A 27500-nucleotide genomic window follows, 5' to 3' on the forward strand; every position below is an offset into this window, starting at 1 on the left:
GTATGAGTTTGCATGTGTTTGGGTGTATATGTACGTATGTTTGTTTATGTATATAAATATATATTTATTATATATTTATATATATAAATTATATATAAATATATATGCAGCGGCATGCACGTTAGGCAGCATGAAGCATTTTCTGAGACTAATAATAAATACTCTCTAAAGAGGATGATTTGCGTGTGGTGACAACCCCGTTTTATAGAAGAATAAATAATAATAATTAATAATATTTATTATTGTTATAATTATAGTAAATAACAATAACAATAATAATAGTAATAATAATAATAATAATAATAATAATAATAGTAATAATAATAATAATAGTAATAATTATAATAATAATAATAATAATAATAATAATAATAATAATAATAATAATAATAATAATAAAAGAAAAAGGAATCGTTCGTGTCCGTACGCGTTTTATTTTTCTATTTAAAATATTTCGAGCCAGGCGAAAGGAATTCATCGAAAATAAAATGTGATCGGATTAGATGTAGTGATTGTGTATGTGATACGTGAACGGTGCGACGATAAAAATGATAATGTTAACATGACAATGAGGTGTATAGGAATGTTATTAAAAAAAGAAAAGAAAAAAAAAGAAAACGTGAAAAAGAAAACGAAACAAAAATTAGGCTTCGCGAGATATAATAGGTTGGAAAGAAGATGGATTAAGATATAAAAACGAAAAAAAAAAAAAAAAAAACAAAAGAAAAAAAAACGAAGAAAAAAAACGAAGAAAAAAAAACAAAAAAAAAAAAAAAAAGAACAAAAACAAAAAGAAAGAGAAATCATACACAACGAAAAATAGTATATGGTGATTATTAGTCGAAAAAGAGACACGGCATTCCTTTGATCGTCAATGCACAGCTAGTAATCTAAATCTAAAGGGATTCAAAGGTGAAAAGAAAATATAAGGATAGTCAACGACAACAATCATTCATGCCGCAGGGCCGAACAAAATTTGAAGGATATTTTCGTGATTCGCCTTTTTCAATCACGATGATCATTGCCAGCATTTATCTGTATGTATCTGCATCCGTCGACTGTACAGCTGCTACTGCTGCTGCTGCTTCTTCTTGTCTGAAAAACTGCTACACTGCTATATGCATATACTATTTTAGATCTTTCAATATATGTCGCGCTCTTTATTAATATATTTTTTTTTTTGTTACTTTTTATTTTTCTTTCTTTTTTATTTTTTTTTTGTTTTTCTTTCCCCTATTTATTTTCTTCTTTCTTTTCTCTCCTTTCCTTTCCTTCTTCTTCTTTTTCCTTTTCTATTTTTTTTCTTTTTTTTTTCTTTTTCTTTTTGCTTATATATATATATATATATATATATATATATATATATATATAAATAATTTATTTTTTTTTTCAATTGTTATGGCTTTATTCGCCGTGTACACATAACCATGCGAGGCGAAAAGCGTCATGGCAAACGTCGATGGGTTAGTATCACGCTCACTCTTACACGCAGAAGCATACGTGCGCGCGCGCACACTCGATTCATCCAAAAACAGGTGGACATTTACGCGATTATTACGATTCCGAGGAATTTCAAGAATCGTAAGTTTTAAATGATTGAAATTTGAACGAATGGAAATAATTAAATAAAAAAGAAATAAAAAAAAAAAAGAAAAAAAAAGAAAAAATGCAGAATCGTAATGAGTCGTAGTATTCCACTTGTTATCGTTACCAGCGCGTCCGCTCGGCACGTCGCTTTTAACCTGTCGATTAAAATATGTGTGTATATATATATATATATATATATACATATACATATATATATATACATATATATACATATATATATATATATATATGTATACGTAATAACATTATGAAAGCTCGTCCCTTTTTAAGATAAGAGTGCATTCAATTGAATTATTTGTTTCGATTATGTATAAAATGCATAATGATTGTTCGCTGCGCATCCAACGTCGAATCCTTTTCCTTGGGGAGAGAAATTCTATTTTTCTAATATCGCGTGTGTGTATATATATATATATATATCTTATGATTAAATAGATATAAATATCATGAAATGAAAACTCTTTTTTGAATCGTTCTTTTAATATACATCAATATTATCAACTACTTCGAAGCTCGAGCTATTGCAATTAAAAAGAAAAAAAAAAAATATATATATATATATACACATATATATATATATATATATATATATGTATGTATATATATTTATATATTTTATCAAAAATGGTATCGTCAAATAAGCATTTTAAAGCGTAAAGATTTTATGCAAATTTTTGGATTTTGAACAAAATTCAACAGCTGTGCTGAATCTCTATAAAACGTTCCCTTGTAACAGAAGTTTTCAAATCATGTTATACATTCCCGAGATCGATCTCGCTTCTTTCATTCTTCCCTCGATTCGTTTCTTTTTATCCTATCGTCTTTTTTGTTTCTCCCCCCCCCCCGTATTTCTTTTTCTTTTTTCTTATTTTCTTTTTATTTTCGTCTTTTCTTTTTTCTTTTTTTCTTTTCTTTTTTCCCTCCCTTTACTCTCCGCGATCCCTCTCCCAGATCTTCCGATCATTTCCGTCGATTATACTATGAAAAATATAAGATATACCTTCCACGTTGCTGCATTTCGCCGGAAGTAGCAGAATGTGTTTTGGAACCAGTTATAAATTTCGTTGAGCGTCAGTTGTTTATCTGGCGATTCGATGATGGACTAAAGGAAAAGAGGAATCGTTCGTGATAAATATCATGTCATTATGGTCTCGATAATAAATTAATTAATTTAATTATTATATAATTGGAACTACCTTGGGTATACTCGCATATTCAGACGATTCTCAGCGTTAGAAATAAGGTTTTTAAATCGTCATTAAACGGGCGACACCGTCCCGATAGAAATTCGTGCTCGGAAATGACACTCGTTAATCATTCTGACATCTCTTACAGTAAAATTGCTAGTACACGTTAGATCGTGACGAGTTTAATACGATTTAACGAGAATAAAAATTCACGATAGAAAGGTGTTGGGGCGGGGGGCGGAGGGGGGGGTATATAAAGATCAATGAAGAAATAATTCTATGTACATTATTGATCGCGATAACTCACCTGTCGAATTAGGGATGCGTACGTGAACGGTGGTCTGACGTCGGCATTTTTGTAGAATTCCCTATTTCGTTGAATTTCTGAAAGTAGAATTAAGATTTAATACCAGGGTAATTCGATCGATCGATTATATGAAAGGGAAGAAAATTTTTGGCGTGTGTCACGTGGAGATGAGCAAATGCGTTTAATGTGTGCAAGAGACTAATGGTTCTAAGATACTACGAATTTAAATCATGATTTTATCTCAGGGGTTATTGTTCCACTTAAAAATATCGTCGGATAATCAATAGCTCGTTAATTATTCGAATTAATCTATCGAAGACGTGAAACAATATGTAAGGGTAATTATCGTTTATCACATGCCGAAATAAAATTTTCTCACGTTGAAAGTCAACGCGTATGAAGATGGATCACGTATTCGATTTATGAATAAAAACGATACTTATTGTTTTTTTTTTTTTCTTTTTTAATTTTTTGCAACTTTGACGAATAAAGCAAAAAAAAAGAAAGCAGGAGTATATACCACATTGCAGCAAACCAATAACCAAATAGTAGTTTATACCGCGAAAAGTAACATTTACGAATATGCGCAGGTATTGTTTTCTTTTCTTTTCTTTTTTTATCTTTATTTTTTTTTTTTCTTTTTCTTTCTTTCTTCTTAATTCTCTCGAAAACTAGCAGAGCCAGTAGACACAGTTTTATGCGAACAAAAAAAGTGGAACACAAAATATGATCTGCTAAGTTCTTTGTGTCGAGCATACGAAGCGAATTGATATAATTTTTTTCTTTTTTCTTTTTCCTTTTCTTTTTCAGTCGAATAGGACGAAGGGACACGTTCTGATTATATTCAAGGTCTATGAATTTTTCTCCGGATAAAAATATAATGTGTAATAATATCCTTTCAATTAGTTTTATAAATGCATACGTTCGATGCCCGACACAAAGAACATTATTTACGAAAGGCATGCAAGATGAAGCGTAAATTCGTTCAATGAGAAAAGAGATCCTTTTCCATTTACTTTTTTTTTTGTTTCGTGAAATAGAAAAGAAAAAAAAAAAAGAAGGAAAAAAAAAAAAGAAAAAAGCCATCGTGGGAGCGTGGAGAGAAGGTTGACAGTACCTTGTTGGACGTCAAGGCCAGCACGCTCCAGCATGTAGGGCAGCCCTACACGGTGGGGAGGGCAGGCAGCACAAAAAGTAAAAGGAAAGAATAAAATGTATCGATAAGAAAAAACTGGTTATCGAATATCGCTCGTATCGGGAAATGGAATAACAAGAACAATAACAAGAACAAGAACAAATGAAATGTTAAATTATTAATTAATAGTTTTGTCGTACTACTTATCTTCTTTTTTCTCTTTTTTTTTTGTTTGTTTGTTTGTTTTTTTCTTCTTTTTTTTTTCTTTTTTTTCTTTTTTTTTTTTTTCTTCTTTTTTATTTCTTTAGCCTCCCTTATACCTATACACTTGCCCTATATCGCCAACAAGGTTTCATATATATTATATATATATATATATATATATATACATATATGTTTGCATGTATATGTATATATATATATATAGTATATATAGAGAGATAGATAAATAGATAGACAAATAGATATATATATATATATATAGAAATGTATATTATATAACGCTGTGAATATTATTGCTACGATCAAAGAAACAGTTTGTGCGTGTGATAGAGCTCACAATAGGAGGAGGCACGAGACCAAGAGAGGATCGTAAAGAGCATCTGCTATGAGGATATTTTCTTTTTTTTCTCTCTCCCTCTCTCTCTCTCTCTCTCTCTCTCTCTCTCTTTCTCTCTCGGGGTGAACGTAATATTTTCAACGAACCGTGACACGTCGTGATTTTCACAATAATTTTTTATCTACGTATATCTCGCATTTGATTGATATTAGAGATATAAACTTGTTGAAAAATCTGATATATGATTGATATAAATGTACGTATATAAATATACATATTGGAAATTATTAAACATCTCACAGTTCGTAAAATCATCCCGAGAGTTTAATTCCCTTAATCATTATTACCTTCGTTAATATCTATTCCAGATCTATCGATGGTTACTCTGCGCCTTACAGTGCCCTCCTCATATAGCCCTACGGATAGTATTTAAATCTCTAAATTTTTATAAGTCTTTCGTTTTACCTTTCTCGTGACGAAATAGAACAATAAAATTAGATTTCTTTTCTTTCTCTATTTCTTCCACTCTCTCTCTCTCTCTCTCTCTCTCTCTCTCTCTCTCTTTCTATTTATATAGATACAATATGATCGTTAAAAATAAAATGTTTAATATAACAGGTAGCGATGAATATATATATATATATATATATATATATATATCGCACTTTAGATCAGGTAAAACGGAAGTTTCTCCTTTCGAAATGAAAGACTTATATTCGTCGACAAATACGTATATTATTTCGTCGTAGAAAAATAAATTATCGAACGATATAAAATTATAAAAATTAGAACGATATGAAATTTTATATATATATATATGTGTGTGTGTATTTATGTATTTATAATTATATATATATATATATATAAAAAAAAAGAAAAAAGGAATGGATATTACCTCCAGCTAAGGATAAGGTCGACTTGTCACTGATTCGTCGTCGTATCGGTCCAGCCATACTCGGCATGCTCCCAGGAGTTCCGGGCATGTTCGGCAACGGTGGCATCCCCGACATGTTTGACATGTTCGGTATCGGTGGCATCGCCGTGCCGCCAGCGGACGGTGGTAATTGTCCACCCGCTGGTGATCTCACTGCCGAGACTAGAGCCGACATTGAAACTGGCGAAACCTGGGACACGCCAAAGTTCGGTGGTGGCTGGCTCATCAGTGCCGTCGACAGATTCAACTTTGGTAAACTCGAGCCCGTCTGAAAGCAATCATTGAATTCCTTGTTCAACGTTTCCCTATCTTTCTTTCTCAAGTTCTTTTATTTTCATTTTACTTCCTCAATTTTCTTTCTCAATTTTCTCTTTCTCTCTTTTCTCCTTCCCCTTTTTCTATCTTTTCATTTTTATTAATAATTATATTTGACATGGATAAATTGTAATTACGAATATATCTTACTTCTTCAAAATTTGTATCTTTCTTTATTTCAATTTATTATTCCCCAATTTCTCTCTCTCTCTCTCTCTCTCTCTCTCTCTCTCTCTCTGTTTCTTTCTTTCTTTTTTTCTTCTTCTTCTTGTTCTTCTTCTTATTAAACTTTTCTATAGGTATTTTCTTTCCGCCCCTCAGAAACACTCTTTCAATGTAGAACTCGAATATGTGAATTTTCTTCTTCTTCTTTTTCTTTTTTTCCATTGCTTTTATTAGATACGCGAATAAATTGTAATTATGAATATAATTATGTATGTAATATTTTATAATCCTTTGATCATCCTTACTATCTTTCCGATAGCTGACGTGACTTTGATAATCAACGAAGAGGTGGAAATTTTATCGTTAAATTGATTAAGACTCATTCCTCTTTCCTCTTTCTCTACTAACCATTTGATTTGAGAGAGTTATCGCGACGAGTTAATGCGACATCGACATTCTACAGTTACCGCGTACTTGTTAGAGATTTTAATTAAGACGTTAGAAAATCGACGCGTCCCCGTTGAATAATTAATAAAGATTTTATGTATAAATTAGCGTGGAGAGCAAGACGCAAACGAAGGTGGGCGACCGCGAACGATCTCTCGAAATTCGCGTTGTTGTCGTTGTAAGCATGCCATTGCGGTGGCCTTCGTTGAAGAAGGAGCGCTCGTAAAATTCACAAACGACGCCGAAACCGTCGTGAATATCCGACTTTACGAGCCACGTCTCGTATTCGTCCCGCGAGAAGAGTTTACGCGATAACGAGACCCCTCGTTACTATATAACGCCATTCCTTTTCAAAATATTCTTATATTAAGTACAGATCATTAGCATATCGATATTATTTATTAATATTTTTCTTTTATCTTTATCTTTATTTTATTTTACTTTATTCTTTTTTCTTTTTGTTTTCATTTAAATGCATACGCAATATGGAAACCTCAAATGATTTTTGTTCTTCTTTTTTCTTTTTTTGCCTAACATCAATTGATAATTTAAAATAATTAAAAAAAAAAAGAAAAATCCATAGCAATTTAAAATAATAAGGCATAAAAAATAAATCGATCATTGTCGTAACATTAATAACTATATTTTTCATTTGTACGTAATCACATATGTGGATATCTATAATGTGGAGCAAATATATTATCTATCTAAAAAAAAAAAAAAAAAAAATCAATATACAAAATTATATATGAATTATTATTAAAAGATCGATAAACTTACCGAAGACTCGGAAGATTTTGGTGGTTCGGGGGAAGCCATTTGTTTCGCCATATGCAAATGATGCATCATGGCATTGAGACGATCCCGTTCCTTCTGCAACTGTATCTCCAATTGCGAGACCACTTGCATTTGTACCCTCGCCTGTGCCGTCGATCTGTCGTCCAACGTGTGCTCCGTGTTTAAGTGCCTGTGATTATGATGTATCATCCTTAACAAACTTAGATCGGTTTACTTTATAACTTTCACGTTAAGTAATTCTTCCACGTTGCAACTTGCGTAGACGTTTAATAAAATAATATTTACTTTTTAGCTTTCTTAAATGCGATGTTTCATTTTAATAAAACAAAAGTAATATTTATTTTACTTCGAATTTATTGACTTTCAAATGAACGTTAAAAATAATTAATAAATTACTTTTGTATTTATACATTTGCGACAAAATATATTTTATTAAGTAAAATGACAACGATGACAAATAATGCCGTTGATTTTTTTCTTCTTCTTTTTTCCTTTTGTGAAAGTTCTCCACGAGAAAATTAATATGATTTTTAAACACTGACAATATTTTTACACTCTATGCGTTGTATCGCTTAGAAATACATTCGAATGAAATAACCGAGTAAACTTTAAAGTGAAGTGACAACAAAGTGAAGACGATCGATAAAAATCACCGTCCACGTTTTTCTTATCGTCGAGAAATTCACTTCGACGATAACAATTTTTAAAGAGACAGACAGACAGATAGACAGAGAGAGAGAGAGAGAGAGGGAGAGAGAGAGAGAGAGAAAGATAAAAAGAAAAGGATAATTGCCAAATGAGATTTACTATTTCAGAATTTTTTTTTCGACGAACGAACGATAGAAACATGGTTGCTGTATCGACAAAAAAAGAAGCGAGGGTGAGAAATAGAAAGAGAAAGAGGAAGAAAAAGAAGAAGAAGAAGAAGAAGAAGAAGAAGAAGAATAAGAAGAATTCGACAGAGGAACAAAGAAAACGCGTGGGAGTCGCGTTGTACGTTAAAAAGGAAGAAAAAAGATAGGAAGGAAAGGTTGGGTGGTGGTAGTTGGTTTTGAAGTGAGTCCAAGACGAGGGAGAGAGAGAAAGAGAGAAAGAAATAAAGAGAGAGAGAGAGAGAGAGAGAGAGGAGGAGGTAGCAATGCGGGGGATGGGGGATGAGGAGGGGGTTTGGAGGAGGAGGAGGAGGGAAGGGGGGAAGGGCCGCAAAGGGATTAGACCGAGGGGCATAACGATGCGGTCGAATGTCCTGAATATTAATGAGACAAAGGTAATTAGCGTTTTTCTTTTTTTTCCTTCTCTCTCTCTCTCTCTCTCTCGCTCGTTCCTTCTCCTCTTTCTTCTTCTTCTTCATCCTTTTTTAAGTAACGGCTTGTTTGAGGGAGTCTCGACTCGCGCCGACGAGCCGCTACGTGATTACTAAGATTCTCGAGAGTGACTTCGAGCTTCCAACGATGAAGCTGCGGCTTGTCAATGAGAAAGATACGCTGACTTCAGCGACTCTCTCTCTCTCTCTTTCTCTCTCTCTCTTTCTCTCTCTCTCTCTCTCTCTCTCTCTCTCTCTTTGTCTATCTCTCTTTTCATCGAGCACTCCTCACTTACCAAACTTATGACGAAGCTTTCAAATGTTAAGCTTCACGAAAGTCCAGAGAATATTTTAATGTTCTGTCCCGTAACTAAGTTCTTTCTTTTTTCTTTTTATATATATATATATATATATATATACTACTACTTACATATAAAATATTATTGATATTTAATAATTTTTTTTTTTTTTTTTTTTTTTTTTTTATAGTATTACAGTCTTAAGGGAGAATATAAAAATATTTAATCAATTGCCGACAATTATAAAGCTGGTTGGTATTGTCAATGAAATAGCTAAATCTTAATCGATTTTAAAGTCGATTTAAAGTACACGTCTTTTATTTTTTTCCCTTCTTTATTTTTCATAAAATCAATTAATACAAGGAATTGATTATTAATTGTATGCCTGTGTACTTCAAATGTTATAAACGTCGACGAAATTATCGAACGATCGAAATTTATTCGAGCTATTTTCGATAACGAAGAAATAACGTAATACTCACTTAAGGAATGCTTGATAGTCTTCGCAAATAACTTCACAGCCCGGCCATTTGCAAACCCCGTGACCGTAAAGGGGATGAGCCTTGTCGTTGCATGAAACGTCGAGTGGTTTTTCGTCCAACGGCGTCGTACCGTTCATTTCCGATCGCCGACCCGAAACTATCGAATTCAGAAGTCCTGGGATAGTCCAGGAGAGAAAATAGTACAATAACGTAAAATAATGATAAGCATGAAAAAAGAAGAAGAAGAAGAAGAAGAAAAAGAAGAAAAAAAACGAAGAAAAAAAAATGCATATGGCTTTGTCAAAACAATCGTCGAATGTCGGACAAAATGTTTTACTTAAAAAAGGAAAAAGAAAGACTTGTAACGAGAAAGGATATGAATTAGAAAATAAAAGGGAAGATAAAGAAAAATAAAAGAAGAAAGAAAAGAAATAAAAGAAAATAATTTTTCTACCGTTCAATCCACCAGATTTCGGGACGCTGGAGTTTTGATGAGATTCCGAACCATCCGACGTTTCGGACTTCCATGTTGGTAAACCTTCTCCGGGTTGGAGACCTACGGTTTACAAAGTACACATAGTAGTTCCTGACTTTGAGATATTAACTTAGCACGTATTTTTCATCATTCTTCTTCCTTTTGTTTTTCTTTTTTTTTTTTCTTTTTTCTTTTTTCTTTCTATATGTTCTTAATACGACAACATTTAATAATGATAACGTGAGAATATATTTGAATATTAAGATTTGATAATGAAAAATAAATTAAAAAAAAAAAAAAAGAAATAGTGTAAGAAGAACATATATATATATATATATATATATATTGTACATAATTATAGATGAATAGATAAACAGAGAAAAAGAATCGATTTGAATGTAGGAAATGGAGGGTAAGTTTGTTTCACACGTGAATTTCCGAATGGAAAGTAGCGTGCGACCTCTGACTGTTGCTTATCGAGCCAGTCTTCTACCTTTACCTTTCTCTTTCCCCTCTCTTTTTCTCTTTCTATACTTTATACAGTCGCGTAAGAAAGAATAACATAGTCAAACGAGATCGACCGCAACCGAAACACTTGTACGTGGAAAAGTTTAGCCCGGGGTAAAAAGAATGGAAAAGGGGAATGAGAGGAGAAAAAGGGACCGAAGGGTAGGTATGAAAGAGAAAGAGAGAGAAAGAGAAAGGGTGAGAGAGAGAGAGAGAGAGAGAGAAAGAGAGAGAGAGGGAGGGAGGGAGGGAGGATAACTATAGCATCCCTACGGAGGGTGCTTTTCTGGGATAGCATCGAACGTAAAGGAGAGTTTTCGGTGTTGCAGGTGGTGACGATGGGCTTGTTCTTGTCTTCAAATCAAAAGGGAAACATCCTTAACACGTTACTTTCTTGATCGATAAATAGATTATATATATATATATATATTTTTTTTTTCTTTTAATTTCTTTCCTTTTATTTTTAAAATAAATTCTTAAAATAATCGAGACGAAATAAGGTTCGTCTAATTTCAACGATCAAACATGATATTTATTTACATTGATATTCCTACCTGAGGAAGGATTGTGACCTTGAAGACCAAGACCCTGCTGCAATAGATATTGTCTCTGCGTTATCTGAAACTGTTGTACCAATTGTTGTTGTTGAAGTGCCAACTGTTGAAGCGGACCGGACGCCTTCTTCTTATCGGCGGTCTGTAGTAGATGTGTCTGTTGGATCAAATTCAATTGCAACTGTTCCTGCAATTGTTGCATAGCCTGTTCCAATTGTTTCCTACCGAGTTCGGCGAGCTGATGTTGCTGCTAAAAGAAAAGTAGAAAGGGAAGATGATGGATAAATATGTGTATATGTATCGTAAAAAAAAAAACGAATATACGTTCCCGACGAATTTCGTCTCTACCTTCGAGCAAGTATTAGTTAGTTAGAACTCTCGAGGATGTATAAGAAGAAGGTTTCAAGGAGCAAAAAAAAATGGGTAGCGAGCGGGGGAGGGGTCTTGCATCGTCCGCCATGGCTGATGAATAAATCACGATGTCTCAGATAATTCGCTAGGGAGGCAAGAAGAAGCAAAAGAAGAAGAAGAAGAAGACAGAGGGCAGTTGATGGGTACCTCGAAGACAAACAACGAGACACAACGGCTGATGGCGATGCTTAATTGCTTACCTCGCCCTTGGAACACCTCCCTTCTCTCCTCTCTATCTCCCCTTACTACTACTCCCTACCTTAGTCAACTTCATTCCCGATCTTCCCTACGCCTCGAGGATATTTTAAAACAAACTTCGCGGCAGACGCCCTTTATCGTATTACTATAAATAAGGAGCCACGCGATTAATGGACGTGGACATATTATTTCTATGCCAATGGGGACAGCTTACCATTTCCATAAGTAGGAGTAAAAACATTTCATGTAATTCCTCTCGAGACATATACGACAAAAGATTTCTTTTTACTTTTTTTTTCTCTCTCTCTCTCTCTCTCTCTCTCTCACTCATTATTCTCGTATATAGATATATTTTCGTACATAAGTTCTTCTCTGGTATTGAATTAATGGAGAAAAAGAAAAAGAAAAGAGAAGCAAAAAAAAAAAATAAATAAAAGAAAAAAGAAAAAAAAAGAAAAGAAAAAATGTGATATCGCGTTGTTGGCCGACTCGTGAGTGATATGATAACGTTAGGATGCCGTTATAGGTGGGCTCCTGAGAACGGTTTATACTATGCGTATTGTTATCGCAACGATATGGAAGGGACTGGTTGTTTGCACAGACCGAGTATCAACCCTCTCTCCGTGAAGCGAGCCAACTTCCCCGACGAAGCCGTTCTTCGATCGCATCCAAATTCAGTGAAGGCTTCTAGATCAACGCGCAACCGGTGAAACGCGTTAACTTCCGTCGAGATAGCTTCGTCGAGAATTTCGTCGGCGAATAAATTTGATCGGATTCTAATAAAGCTGAACTTTGCAGGATACGAGTAAACGTTGGTAAGTAAGCCGAGAGAAATAATGCATTATTCCGGAATCGCTTGAATATTGTTTACAACGTTTCAAGAGACAAAAGAAAAATGTACTCTAGATAATTGGATTTTCTAATTAAAAATATAAACGATCGTTGGAAGTAGAGAAAATTGCTTTTGCCAGTGAAAATGTTCGATAACTAATGGCGACTGTTTGTTCTTTCTAAAGGGGACGTACTTTCTCTAGGTATAATATCAACGATAAATCCTTACGCTTTTTAACGAGAAATAGCCAAAGCGTTCTTGATTGGGCGCATGATCAGACGTGGAATCCTGCGAATAAAAAGGATTAATAATATATATTTTTCAATGATATTCTCGAACGTAAACGACGATATATACCTGATGATGTTGTTGCTGTTGCTGCTGGAGATAAAGGGGATGTTGCTGCAGGAAGGACTGCAGTTGTCCAGGACTGAGAATGTGTTGTTGCAACAATTGTTGCATTTGGTGGAGGCCGCTCGCCGGGCTGAGCATCATCTGAGAAGGATTCTGTGACGGTGGAGCACCTGGAGGCCCTCCGGGCGGTGGGCCCTGCGAAGGATTCGGCGGTGATCCCCGTTGAGGGGCCTGTTTACGATAAATACATACAATGATAGATAAATTAAATACAATTGCGTCGAATTAAAAAATTAAAAATAAAATGAGAATTAAAACCTATATATATATATAGTATATATATATATATACATATATGTACCTGTGGACTCTGATGAGGGCTGGGCTGAAGACCAGGTGCACCCGAGCTCGGTTGTTGCGATTGTTGCGCGATGATGGGCTGCTTTTGCTGGGTCATGGGTGCTGCTGTCACTGTGCGTCCAGCAGGACTGAGCTTCCCATTGCTTTGGTACTCGATGGTAAGTTCCTGCTGCTGTTGCTGCTGCTGCTGTTGGTGTTGCTGTTGTTGTTGTTGTTGTTGTTGTTGTTGTAACTGTTGTTGAGATTGTGATTGATGTTGTTGCTGTTGTTCGACAATGCTACCACCTGTGGCTTCGGAAACGCCACTCCTTCCTATTCCGTCTCGGTTAGCACGTATCGAGTGACGTTCTCTTTCGGCACGGCTCTCGCGATCCCGCGACGACGATACGTTTTCGCGCGACTGTTGTTGCTGCTTCAGCGCTGCAAATAGCGAAGTAGCCTGCAATACGAAAATGGAGATCGGGAGCTCGATCAAAGTCGGTTACGAGCTTCTTCACGAAGGGAAGATACGAAAAGGGAAAACTATAAAGATCTATTGGCTTTCGCGTATTCAAAATAATCGTGCGATATAAATATATCTCATCATTTTATCAACAATATTCTATTATTTGTATTAAGACAAATTGATAGATAAAAGGGCAATGATTACCGTCGGGATTCTTGAAGGATAATTATAAAACGTGTGTTACACTTCAAGCTTGGAATATTCATGATATAAATGTCATTTAATACACTTTAGTCTGATTTCCATACGTATTTTGGACAATATTGATCTTATCTAATGGCCTTCGTGGTTAAGTGCTTTTGGTACAGCGTTAAATAGACTATCCATCGAATCGACCTTAACTTGAGTATTTCCTTCGTAATCGATAACTAAACTTAAAGCCTTCCCCTCACCCCCCCCCCCAATCTCCTGAAATCTAGGAGAACAATTCTTTTTCCTTTTTATGATATAAATAAAAGAAAACGAGAAAAACATTGAACGGATCTGCTGATTATACGTAGAGAAATTTCAAAGGGGCTTTCGCCCACGAAACTATTGTCTCCTCTTTAACTTCGTAGAAGATGAAATAGTGAGGGATGGGTTGGCATAGGGGGTATGGGTCAGAGTGGGGATGAGAAAAAGAAAGAAAGAGAAAAACAGTAAAAAAAGAGAGGGGGGAACCACATGACTCTCACGCAAATCCAAGCACGCTACGTCGAGTCCTATGCTAATCTTATTTGTGTACGATTACGTATGTTTATAACATGCAAAGAAATTCCCCGGTCGTGCGTTATCAGTGTTTAGTCAGGAGCGTCAGCGCGTAGCGCTTCTGCACTCCCAAGTCTGCCGAAGTTGAGAAAAAAGAAAATGCTGGACCGAGGAGCTGGTACCAAAGGAAAACAAAAGAAAAGGGCGCTCGGTGTTCTCGATTCTTCGTATAAGTGTATCGGTGTGTCTATATGCTTGTGTGTTAGAGCGTGCAAACGTTCTCTTCGAGTACCAAATGCAAAACGTACAGCTTCGAAGATAATTCCGTAGATAAATTCGAATGGGAAAGTGGACGGAAAACGAAGTAGTTCTCATCTCGAGTGATTTTACTCTTGGCACAGTGCTTTTTGAGGAACATCATCCGAGAAAAGCCGTTGAAACGAAACCACCACAATTGTCCAGTACCACTACTATCAACCATCATCAGTTACTACCATAGGAAACGAGGAAAAGATAGGACGAATGTGCAAATATGAATTCGCTTATAGCCACGCGTCTATGCCAGCAACAACGTATTCGCACTGGACTTCTCTCATTCAAGTTTGTATTTCTACCGAGATGCTTCCGCGTTTTCGCGGAACTTTCGATAAGAGAGAGAGAAAGAGAGAGAGAGAGAGAGAGAGAGAGAGAGAGAAAGAGAGAAATACAGACAGAGAGAGAGAGAGTATTGCGAGTGAGCTTTACCTCGAGCTTTCTGACTTTATTCGCGTTATCAAAACAACCCTAATATTTCTCTTACAAGGAAAATCTAGAACGTTGCTGGCCGTGAAAGTAGATTAAGGAGAATGATATTTAACATGCCGTCAAAGAAGAACAAGTTCGAATATAAATATCAAAATTGAAATCATATCGTATGTGAAATCTTGTTTCGCGTTTGATCAAATCAAATCAAATCCTCTTATTCTTCTTCTTCTTCTTCTTCTTCTTCTTCTTCTTCTTCTTAATTACAATTTAAGCAACTGACAATTAAAGCACTGATCGTGTTCTTTGTCATCCCTTATCATACTTTCCTCTCTTTTTCTTTTTAACAGCATCGTCATGAGAAATATAATAATAAGAAGTCGGCCGCATTCGTCTATTTCTTCTTTCAGCGTTAAAATCACAAGACTTTGCAGAGTGCGTTTACACAAGGAAATGAATGAGAAGCAACGATCGGCACGAGTTTTTAATCCACTTTAGGTTCTGCCTAAGTTACTACTGTTACAGCTACTGCTACTGCTACTGTTACTACTGCTACTGCCGTTGGTGGCTAACCCTCCTCGGCATATCTCGATCCTTTAATTCGCTAATTAATACGAACGATGTCGAGACCCCCTCCTGACCCCATCCAACCACCTCATTTTTAACCAACTTTATATTCAACATCTCCGTTTCTTAACGAAACGAAGATTGTTAAATGTCTAAAACGAAGCTTCGAAGGGTTGAACGGGTCGTCCAAGAACGATGACTACGAAGAAGAAGATGGTTTAAGGAGTGTGGTAGTGGTGGGGGGTTTGATATAAAATAAGGGATGGCTAGGTGGAATGGTAGAAGGGGGAGGGAAGGGGTGGTCGGGCAGTAAGTAGGTAGGTTGTCGATGTGTGTACACGACAAAGGCAAAGGAAAAGAAGAATATATATATATATATATATATATATATATATATATGTATGTATGTATGTATGTATATAAGGGTACGGAAGAATGAAAGTATAAGGGCCGACGTTGAAGGGCCATCGACTACAGATAAGAAGGACTCCTAAGACTCTTTTAAGAAAAGGTTAAATAAAGGTCGGGGTGGTGCGTTTGTTGTTGGCTGTTCAGATTCCTTCTTTCGATGGAATGAGGTAGTAGTGGAGGGGATGGGGGGTAGCTGTCCCTCTTGCACACCATTCCCCTCGATCCTCCCTTTCACCTCACCACTGTTTCCTTCTCTCGTCATCGTCTCGACGACATCGAACCACTGCGCTTTCCTTACTACTTTTCCCTGGTATCGGCGCTTATTTGAATCTCGAAGAAGGCTTCTTCTTCTTCTTCTTCTTCTTCTTTTTCTTCTTCTTCTTCTTCTACTTCCTCCTTAGGCTCTGTTATCGGGGTGCGGGAGTATGGGAGGAGTGGGAGCGGGCAGTGGGGAGGGGACGGAGGGTACGAACTCGTCTTCATATCTTTTATATATTAGAATTTTCGCAAAGCTACCCAAGAGCGAACCAAGCTCTGTTTACTGTTTGGATTTATTTCTGTCTCTACTCTTTTCACTTTCTTCTTCTTCTTCTTCTTCTTGATACTACTTCTTGATATTTCTATAGATGAACGAGGATCCGTTCGTAAGTGTATATGAATTTCTTCTTTACGTGTTCGTATTTATCTGTCTCTTTATTTCTCTCTCTCTCTCTCTCTCTCTCTATCTATCTATCTATCTATCTACCTATCCGTCTATCTCTCTCTCTCTCTCTCTCTCTCTCTCTCTCTCTCTCTCTCTCTTTATCTCTATCTATCTCTCTAGGGATAACTTTTTCTTTCTCGACAGAGGAAAGCAATTGTTTCTTCGTTATTATCGGGTGAATAATAATCCTCGAAGGAAGACTCTAGGGATCGAGAGTAAGTTAATGCTTGCCTCAATATTTTCCAAGGGCCAGAGTATATGCGAAAGAGAATGTATGCTTGTCGTTTGATGTAATCCACAATGCTTGTTTGTTACGTGACTTCGATGAGTCGTCGATGTGGAAGGAAACGCGAGTTTGTATGATCGTAACGATGTATGCATGTATGTACGTATCTATGTGCATACTATAATATCTACGTATATACCACTCAATCGAGCCAACGAGAAACGTTATCGTTTCACAGACGATGATTCGAACGATATCGTTGTAAAGAAAAAAAAAAAATATATATATATATATATAGAAATATATTTAGAGAATATTTGATGAAAATATCATCAAATTGAGTACGCGCATATGAATGTACGTACGTAAATAAAAGAAAAAAAAAAATAAACAAATAAATAAATAAAAAAAAGAAAGAAAGAAATCGTCCAATTTTATCAATTTTAAATTTACTGTTGTTATTTACATTGATATGTATTGATATGAATTCTTGCATGTATACACGCATGTACATATATATATATATATATATATATATATATATATATATATATATATATGTTATGTTATGTATATGCGTTAAGTAAATTAATCGCTTCGATTCGTTAAAACGAATCGAAAAGCAATTTTGTATTTAGCATTGGCCGACGATCGATAACAAATATCTCGTGATTTCGTTTGAAATGTTTTTTCTTTCTCTCTCTCTCTCTCTCTCTCTCTTTTTTTTATCTTTTTTTCTTTCTTTTTTTTCTCTGTTTATTTTTCTTCTTCCTTTTTTTTTTCTTTTTTTTCTTTTTTTTTTTTTTTTCTTTTAATCGGAACGATCCCTCCTCCTCTCTTCCTCCTTCCACGCAGTCTCCACGATGTTCTGCCTGGTATAGAGTGGAATATGGATATCGTTAGATTTTAAACGCGTTGCGAGTATACAGATTGGGAACGTTTACTCAGCACACTTTTTATACTCCGTGTCAACATCGTTACCAATCAAAGCGGCCATTTCGGATTTCGTTCGATATTTACGCGCGGGATCTCCCTTCGTTCCCTTATTCAAATTTTAACGCGGAATAATATCGTTAAAATAAACTCTTCGATATATAAGTAAAAGAAGAAGAAGAAGAAGAAGAAGAAGAAGAAGAAGAAGAAGAAGAAGAAAGGAAAAAAAGAAGAAATAAAAGAAAAAAAATTGAAAAATTCTTTCGATATGAATAGGGATTAAATTAAAAACTTGTCAAAATGAAAAGTTGATGTGCCTGATTATTACGAAGAAAAGAGAAAAAATTTATCGTTTCAAATATCGATGGAACTCGATACCATTTTCTCTCTCTCTCTCTCTCTCTCTCTCTCTCTCTATATATATATATATATATATATATATATGATTTTTTTCTTGGCAGCAAACGACTCGAAGAAACGCGAGACACGTAAATGAGACGGAGCGGAAAACAAGGATTTTGGCAAGTCGAGTTCTCCGTCTGTCTCGTTTCATATTCACGCTTTCGCGAGCCAATCAGAGATGCCTCTAGTTCGCGGCAGCCTCTTGTTGACGTTTGTCATAATATTTTAATACTAAATCGCACGAAGGGCTGCCATGCGCTCGCATAATCAGCTTTTATTCCTCTGTTTGAAAAGACAGAGAGAGAGAGAGAGAGAGAGACAGAGAGAGACAGACAGAGAAAGAGAGAGGGAGACAGAAAGTGAGAGAGAAAGACAGAGAGAGAAAGAAAAGAGAGAGAGAGAGAGAGAGAGACAACATTTTCGTACGTGTGTTTGAAAATCCGACATTTGACCCCTCGGAATACGAATTATCGTTAGGGACATCCCTTCGTCATTCATTCACGCTATGGTATCTTTAAAATAACATACGGATTATAACAACGTATCGTTATAATCCGAACTTTCGATTCGTAATCGAGAAAATAGATGCGCCGTCATGAATGATGCACTCTGATACTCTTCCTCTTTCTCTTTCTCTCTCTCTCTCTCTTCCCTTCTCCCTCTCTTTCTCTTTCTCTCTTTGTCTATCTTTAGACAAAAAAAAAAAAATACGAAGAACTGAACGCATCGTGTCCATCAATGAGAGTTGTAATATTGAGAGGAATTAACGATTCCACGGACGTTTTCCTATCGATGGTCCGTCGAACTGTTTCACTCACTAGGAGAAAAGGTTCGGAGGTAGGTTTCCTGGGACCTGCTAGGAGAATAGAGGAGAAAGAGGAAGAGAAAGTAGAGTTGGAGGTGGAGAAAGAAGAGAAAGAGGTGGAGGTGGAGGAAGAGTATTCGGCTCGGATATTTGGAAAATGGCTAGAGGTCCGATGGCATACGGCCGGTGTGTCTCTGGTCTCCATCGTTAACGTACTGTGTACATTATAGATGGTCCCGTGATTGGTTCGTCAGCCTCTCAAAAACTCAAACTCATCCGACGTCGTTCGCCTTCTTCCTTTTTGGACTCTTCTCTCTCTCTCTCTCTCTCTCTCTCTCTTTTTCTCGTCGTCTCTCATTTATTTTAGCCCGACGACCATGGGCGACCGTTCGAAGAGAGACAAGCGATTCCACACAATCGGTGACCTCGACGAACACCATTCGCCTGGTCTGGCTTCTCAATCGACGATGTACAAAAGGGAGAAAGAGAGAGAGAGAGAGAGAGAGAGAGAGAGAGAGAGAGAGAGAACAAGAGAATCATAGAAAGAAGGAGAAAGATAGAAAGAGAAAGAGAGAGAGAGAGAGAGAGAGAGAGAGAAAGCGAGAGAATCAGGAACGTCGTCGTACTCGATAGGGTATCAATTAGTATGATTCGTTGATATTCAAGCGCGGACGTTTCGTTTCGTCCGAAATACTTGGAGATTTTCAACGGACCCTTTCCAAACCGGTCATTTTCAACCCCACGTCGACGTCGCTCAATCATTCGACCAACGAAGGCGTCTCTGATCCCTCTCTCTTTCTCTCTCTCGCACATTTTCTCTATCTTTCTCGCACACCTCGTCCTTTTTTTCACCGAACGTTTCCGATCGTCTCGTCGACGCACAACGGGGCCATTGTCCTTTTCAATCAGCTCCCAATCGCATTCCCTTCGATTCTTTATTCTTTCCGACTCTGGCCGCCTGTAGGATAACGAGACTTGCCATTATCAAGTCGCCGAAAAAAATTAGTCGCCTTTCTTTTACCCTACAACGTACAATTCCTTTTTTTTTTTTTTTTTTCGAAAATTCACGTATTCGCGTATCCTTAGATTTTTCGATCTTTCTTTCTCTTTTCTTTTTTCTTCTTTTACTTTTTTTTCTTTTTTTTTTTTTTTTGGAAGGCAAAGATGGACGTCGAAACTGTCCATGGAACAAACGTGTATTCATAATCCAATCGTATTTACGTGCTAAAAATAAATCCAACGAGATTATTACAATAAGTTTTTAGATCCGACAGGTTGATCGAATAATAATAATAATAATAATAATAATAATAATAATAATAATAATAATAATAATAATAATAATAATAATAATAATAATAACAACAGTAATAATAATAATAATAATAAGGGGGGAAAAAGAAGAAAAAGAAAAGAAGAAAAAAAGAAAAAAGAAAAGAGAAAATAAGTATAATTTTTGTTTCTTTTTTAAATACAATAAGCGCACACGTCGCTGATTCTTGTACGTCCCATCGAAATATCTATAAATTTTCGGTCGTATCATGAAATATCCGAATTATTAAAAAATAATATCGAAATATCAATGCGAGAGACAATGGGATATCCAAAGACGAGAGGATAGAGAGACACACAGTTCGACGGAATTATGCAAGATAAACGTTGCCTGCGATGTGTTCTCTTTTTCTCCGCGTCATCCCCCACCCCCTTACTCTAGATATTCGCCGTCTGTATGTACAAGAATTAACGCATAAAGGTGGGATTGTCGCAGCTGGGTAGGCGAGATACAGAAGGTTGGGGGTGTCCAGAGTATCGAAGGGAAGAGAAAGCAGAAACGGAAAGAGAGGAAGAGAGTAAGTGAATGAGTGAATGAAAGAGAGAGAGAGAGAGAGAGAGAGAGAGAGGAGAAGGGATCGGAAGGAGGGTGAGAACGAGAACGGATAACAGAGGAACCGGAATAGAGGGTGCATCGGAGAGAGTAATTTCGGTATTCTGCGGGTTTGCTTACATCCACCGGTTCGCTGATTTCGGCGAGAGCGCGAGCGAATCTGCGATACATGTACGAACACGTACACGTATACACATATACGTAGATACGCGCATATATAGATACGTCGTTGATCTCGATACAAGAAGAACGTGAAATGCAAAGGATCTGCATAGTATGACATCGGACAGTGTTTCTCATATCATTCCATCTATTCTTTTACTTTCAGAATCTCGATTCGTTAAGAGAAAGAAAGAGAGAGAGAGAGAGAGAGAGAGAGAGAGAGAGAGAGAGAGATAGAGATAGAGAAGTTTGATTTAGATAATATTTTTATCTTGTTTGTTCTGAAGATTTTCATTGTTCGATAAGATGGAACTTTTTTTCACTTGAGAGAAATTGAATAATAAAAGACATATCTGTTTGGAGGTTAGTAACTTACTTGTTTCTTGGGCTTTCTTTTGAGTCGAGTAAGGAAAAGAGATGATGATTAAAGAAAAAAAAAGAAAAAGAGAGAGAGAGAGAGAGAGAGAGAGAGAGAGAGAGAAGAAAGAAGGCCACGTTGCAAAGCACCGGTGGTCGGCCACTGTAGTCGTTAATGAAAATCAAACAACGGAAAAATTACATCTACTTGGCGGTAACCATTGGAGGACCACCTCCAGCAGCAGCAGCAGAAGCAGCAGCAGCAGCAGTAGCAGCAGCGGCAGGCCAGCCCAATCTTTTCCACCCTCTGAGACTTTTGAGGGTAGTGCACGTGGCAGGGTGGTTTTGGCTTAGTCAGCTCTTCCTTTTCTCCTGGCAGTAGTAGCACAACGAGCACATCGGCGCCCAACTCGAAACCCCAAGCGAGGAGAGAACTCGCTATTCTTTCCTTCGTTTCTTACTCCTTCTTCTCCTCCTCTATCTCTTTACCCTCCCTCTCCACCTCCAACTCCACCTCCTTCAGTTTTTCCTTTTCCTTCCGTTAACCTCGTCTACTGTTATTAAGAACCACCGGTATCCGACTGGAAAATTAATTGGACCTGCCGAATCTGTTTTCTCACTGCTGATCATGAGTATCTTCTTCTCTTTGAAATATAACGTAGGGTTGCCGGCTAAAAGGATTCTCTCTCGATGACGTTGTATGTCAGTGAAATGATCTCTTCCTTATTGAAAAGAAAAGAAAAAAAAAAAAAAAATAAAAAAAATAAAAAATAAAAAGAAGGTAGGAAGAAAAAAAGAAAGAAATAAAGAGAAAAAATTGTTATCTTATACAAGCACGTGCCGAGATAAATATTAATATTTATTTCAAACAAGTTAAGGTGATATACACGTTACGATGACGTTGTATCGTACGAGTATTTTGCCTCGTGGAAAATACGAGAAGATGGAATGACGGGGAGAAGAGAAAAGGAGGAGATGTTAGAGTAGAAAAAGGAGGAGAAGGAGTGCACGTTTTACTTTCATTCACGATTAATTATTCAGTATCAATTAGTAGCCGTTTGAATTATGAACGGATCTTTCTTCGGTGCTGACTTTCCGGCCGGTGGATTTTGCGGCTTCCTTGATAAAGAAATGAAGGGAAAAACGCGAGACTCCAGTGTAAAACTCGAGACGAGAGAAGGCAAGCAGTTAGGTAGGCAGGCAGGCAGGCAGGCAGGCAGGCAGGCAGGGAAACAGGAAGGTAACTGAGGCATGGTCAGAACAATTGATTGGTCAGAAAGAATTCTTCCCGAAAATAAAGAATGATAATAAGTTAGTTAGTACATAAGAAGGAAGGAAAAAAGAAAAAAAAGAAAAGAAGAAGAAGATAAATAATGATCGATAGATAAATCGATCGTTAACAATTACATCGATCAGATGGAGAATACATTGAACGCAAAAAGTAAAACAATTCTAATAGATGAGTTTCGTCCTTTTAAAAACCACACTTCATCATACGTATTATACGAACTTTGGATATAAGATAGAATTAAATCAACAACTTAAAAGTAAGCCGTCCAATCATACGTACTTAAGTTTCAGCAATTTACTCATAAAAAATGATTAATAGACGTGAAGTTTAAACGAGAGATAAGGCAAGAAGGAAAGAAAGAAAGAAAGAAAGAAAGAAAGATAGAAAAAATAAATACAAAGCAAATAGATAACAGTAAGAAAAAAGACTATCCTCTTTTCTAGCTATTCTGTTTTCTTATATTCTTTCTTTTTCTTTTTTTTTTCTTCTCTAAAAAGACCAAAAAAAAAAAAAAAGAGAAATGAAGAAGACAGATATAGAGGATCGAGAAGACACAGACGATCGGGCAAAAGAGGGAGGGCAGTGAATAATGGAAACTGGCGAACTCCTTTTCTGGTAGTCGCGGCCGGATGAGCTCCATTAAAGGTCCCTAAATCCCCTACGTACTCTACCCCCTTGGCCACACCTAACGGTATGCGACTGTCTCTGTCTATCCTTCTCATTCTCTCTCTCTCTCTCTCTCTCTCTCCTTCTCTCTCTCTCTCTTTACGTCCCCCTATTCGTACATGGACGGATCATGACCAAGCATACGGGCGTTCGCTTTTGCTCGTAGACGCATATTTATTCGCAGTCCATTTTGGTTTGTTTGCACAAACGAGAGAGAGTCCGTCAGGCCGACGTCGGAGAGATATCTCTCTCTCTCTCTCTCTCTCTCTCTTTCTCTCTCTTTTTCGATCCCTTTCCCTCCTATCATCCATTCGGTTTTCCACTACTTTGCTTTTGCATTCCTTCGCTCCTGCTCACTTCCGGCAAGCACCCCAGGACCCATGGAAAATATAAGGGGTGAGACTCGTCGGACACCATCGAATGCGTCGCAACCCCATTCCCTCTCTCTCTCTCTCTCTCTCTCTCTCTCTCTCTCTCTTTCTCTCTTTCTCGCTTTTTCTTTCGTCTTTCCACTTACGATTTTTTCACGTACCTACCAAAGTGTACAAAGTTGTCGTCACGGTTATGCCTACATACTACGACATCCTTTTCTATCTCTCCTCCCTTTTTTTCTCTCCTCTACCTCTTGTGCCAGAGTGGTTTTGAATTTCGAGCCGTACGCCAGCGGAATATCGGATGAGATTGCGGTTAAAAATTGTACGGTATTACCTAAGCCCCTCTTTCCCTCTCTCTCTCTCTCTCTTTCTCTCTCTCTCTCTCTTCCACCCCCGTCGTCTCTACGGCCCGAATAAGAGCCGAGGAGAGTTTCTTGATGATACAATTAAGTCGGGCAACAGCGGATTTTCTGACTCGGAAAATTATCCAATATTTTTCACGTCCGGCATTGAAGGGTAGGGGGGTTCTACTCGACGAGAGGAGAATAGTGGGGAGAAGCGAGGTATGCCTCGGGTAAAGGGGTGAGAAAAATGCCAGCTTGTTCGAAGCTCAGGAATTACAAGCGAAAGAGAGAGAGAGAGAGAGAGAGAGAGAGAGAGAGAGAGAGAGAGAGAGATAGAGAGATAGAGAGATAGAGAGAGAGAAGGAGAGAGGGTGCGAGAATATTGAGAAGAGTGTAAGACGAATTTAAATGACGGCAGGAAGAACGCCGGATGTTCCGCTAATGAAAGCCAAGACAATGGACCTCGTGAAGGTCCGAGGATGGGAAAAAAGAAAAAAGGAAAGTGAGAAAAAAAAAATTAAAAATGAAGGAGGAAAGAAAATAGAAAAAAAATCTCGGTGTTTCTTGACTTAAAAGAACATCGCTAAAGATCTACGTCGTCGTTGTCATTCGATATAGATACACTCAAAGGATCTCTTTGCTTTACGCCTCTTACGAGTTTTCCTCTCGAGTCTCTCTCTCTCTCTCTCTCTCTCTCTCCAAGTTCCTTAATATTCAAGACGCCGCGAACGATATGAATATTAAAGACGGTAATCGTTTTATCTTCAGTTCGGTTACAACGCGTACCATAGAGAGGAGGATCTAAGGAAGAGGCATTAATTTCTCGAAAGAAAACTCCAAGTGGTTTGGAAAAGTACGAAAGGAACTGTCGATCTCGCTTCAAAATCGAATCTTAACTTGATCCATGTGATAATAAAAAGAAAAGAAAGGAGGAAAAAGAAAGAAAAAGAAAAGGAAAAAAACTTACATTTCGCTTTATAAATATTGCATTACAACGCGTACGGTACGTGATGTTTTAACCAATAATAATAACATCAATAAGAATAATAATAAGAATAATAACAATAATAATATGGTATTAGTTTAATTTTATGGCAAAAAAAAGAAAAAAAAAAAAAGATTTACTTTTCATCCAGCTTGTGTTATTTTATTCAGATAGAAAGAAATACGACTGTTCGTGTCGTAAATTTTTTTTACTTTTTCTTTTTTTTTTTTTTTTATATGACACTATAGATAAAATTTTAATCGTATCGAAAATCGTCTCTATACAATAATGCATTTACTTACGTTTGTACAAAAAAAAAAAAAAAAAAAAAAAAAAAAAAAAAAAAAAAAAAAGAAAAGAAAAAACAAGAGAAAGAAAATACTAGCCTTACTTTTGGCTAATTCGAGGCGAATCGCATTCAGTCCCTCGTTCTTTCTTCCATACGTAAGGTCTCGCATTTGTATTCAGTCGACGACGACGACGACGACGACGACGACGACGACGACGACGACGATGACGACGACAACGAAGACGACGACGAAGACGACGGTAGCGACGGCGGAATCCAGAGAAGCGCGCTTTTAAGATCGAGCGTTAGAGCGCGGCAGATGAGGTGCTTTAAAAAGAGAAAAGGAGTAAACGCGGAACGCGCTCGAGGGGTAAAACGTTCTTTCCTTCTTTCTCGCACTTACGTACGCTCGGGCTATCCGGAAAAGAGAAGAAAAAGCTATGATGCAACCCCTTACGCGCGGCGTAGAGAAGCAAGAGGGTTTCTTGAAGCGATCTCGCATATTTCACGTGCTAAAGGGGGCAGAGAAAGAGAGGGGAGGGGCGGGCGGGTAAGGCTGTTTTGCTTGGCCCGGCAATATTATTACCATATTTTTCACATAATGCGCCCGCGTGTATGCCTCTTATTTCGCGTGACACTCGACCCCTCGTTTTCTCTCTTTCTCTCTCTTTCTTATTTTAACTTCTTCTCCCTCTCTTTCTCACTCTCTCTCTCTCTCTCTCTCTCTCTCTCTCTCTCTCTCTCTCTCTCTATCTATTTTTATTTCGTACAAAACGAAGAAGTATAGACCAAAGAAGTAAAGACATTGCAATTTCCTTCTCATTTTCGTCGCTGATAAAATCAAAAAAAAAAAAAAAAAGAAAAAAAAAAAAAAAGAAAGAAATTTCGTTCCTTCGTATTAATAATTCTAACAAAAACGTATTAATATAAATTCGATTAACAGACGAATTTTAATCGAAAGACATTGATGCCATTGGAAAGATTACATTTAACATAACTTCACGACCTATTCTCGTAGCTTTGAAAATATTTTTTTCTTTTCACGCTTCCCGATTAATCCCGAAATTTTATTTAAAACTAATCATTTCTTTCTCGCTTTAACGAAGCTCTGATCTTAATTTATTTCACATTTTTTTTTTTTTTTTTTTTTTTTTTTTTTACGTCGAATCTAATTTCGGATGATTCGAATTCCGATTTCATTCGTTCCCCTCCCTTTTTCTTTTTTTTTTTTTTTTGTTTTTCTCTTTCTGTCGTCTTTTTAGTATTATTCCTTTAACGTGATCCAAATAGAAAAGAAAAAAAGGAAGAAAAAGAAGAAGAAGAAGAAGAAAACGCAGAGGACATTCCTATGGAAATTTTGTTTTCTAAATCACCGAGACGTTCGAAGATCTCCGTCACCTCGCGAAATATAGATGAATACATACGTATGTACGTTCATACACATACATACGCGTATATATATATATATATATATATATATATATATATATATATAATAGTTACATATCTCCTTTTGGAAACAGTTCGGATAAAATTTTAGAGTCGGCGAACTCTTGCGAGTTCCATGTAAGAAATGGGGTGAGTAAGGGGTTAGTCGCGACGAAACGTGGCCGCTTTTCAATACAAAACGAAGGGGTTGCATCCCCAAAAACATCGACGTATCCATTATTATTGAAACATGTAGAGGGTACCACCACTACCACCCAGGGCAACCTATTCTCGCGTAGATTCCGGAAAATTATGGCCGATAAAGAAACAAATTCTGAATTCCGTCGAAACGAGGCGTTATAAACATTATTCCTCTCTATCGGTATATATGTGTATATATATATATATATATATATATATCATGGTCTCAAATCTCCCTCCCTCCCCTCCTTCTTCCTCCTTTTCTTCTTCTACTTCTACTTCTTCTCCTTCTTCTTCTTCCTCTTCCT

At 36.7% G+C, this 27500-nt stretch overlaps 1 protein-coding gene across 18 annotated transcripts in view; it reads right to left on the reverse strand.

Moving 5' to 3' along the window:
- LOC124424309 (forkhead box protein P1) overlaps positions 1-27500 on the reverse strand; it is a 292117-nt gene that overhangs the window by 11486 nt on the left and 253131 nt on the right. For 8 of the 18 annotated variants that reach the window (XR_006942285.1, XM_046963166.1, XM_046963164.1 and 5 more), the window contains exons 4-14: positions 13232-13669; positions 12874-13101; positions 12745-12804; positions 11076-11325; positions 9994-10095; positions 9540-9714; positions 7438-7654; positions 5692-5998; positions 5144-5212; positions 3103-3179; positions 2609-2710 (exon numbers count right to left, since the gene is read on the reverse strand). Coding sequence is in view for 17 of the 18 variants with exons in the window: in XM_046963166.1 (XP_046819122.1) it covers positions 2609-2710; positions 3103-3179; positions 5144-5212; positions 5692-5998; positions 7438-7654; positions 9540-9714; positions 9994-10095; positions 11076-11325; positions 12745-12804; positions 12874-13101; positions 13232-13669 (2025 nt within the window). In the remaining variant the exon portion in view is untranslated. Of the gene's footprint in view, positions 1-2608; positions 2711-3102; positions 3180-4219; positions 4265-5143; positions 5213-5691; positions 5999-7437; positions 7655-9539; positions 9715-9993; positions 10096-11075; positions 11326-12744; positions 12805-12873; positions 13102-13231; positions 13670-27500 lie in introns of all 18 variants that reach the window. The other 10 variants (XM_046963176.1, XM_046963175.1, XM_046963168.1 and 7 more) reach the window with 8 other exon arrangements.

The sequence above is a fragment of the Vespa crabro genome, chromosome 5, assembly GCF_910589235.1.
Source record: "Vespa crabro chromosome 5, iyVesCrab1.2, whole genome shotgun sequence".
In the NCBI taxonomy this organism is placed as follows: Eukaryota; Metazoa; Arthropoda; class Insecta; order Hymenoptera; family Vespidae; genus Vespa; species Vespa crabro.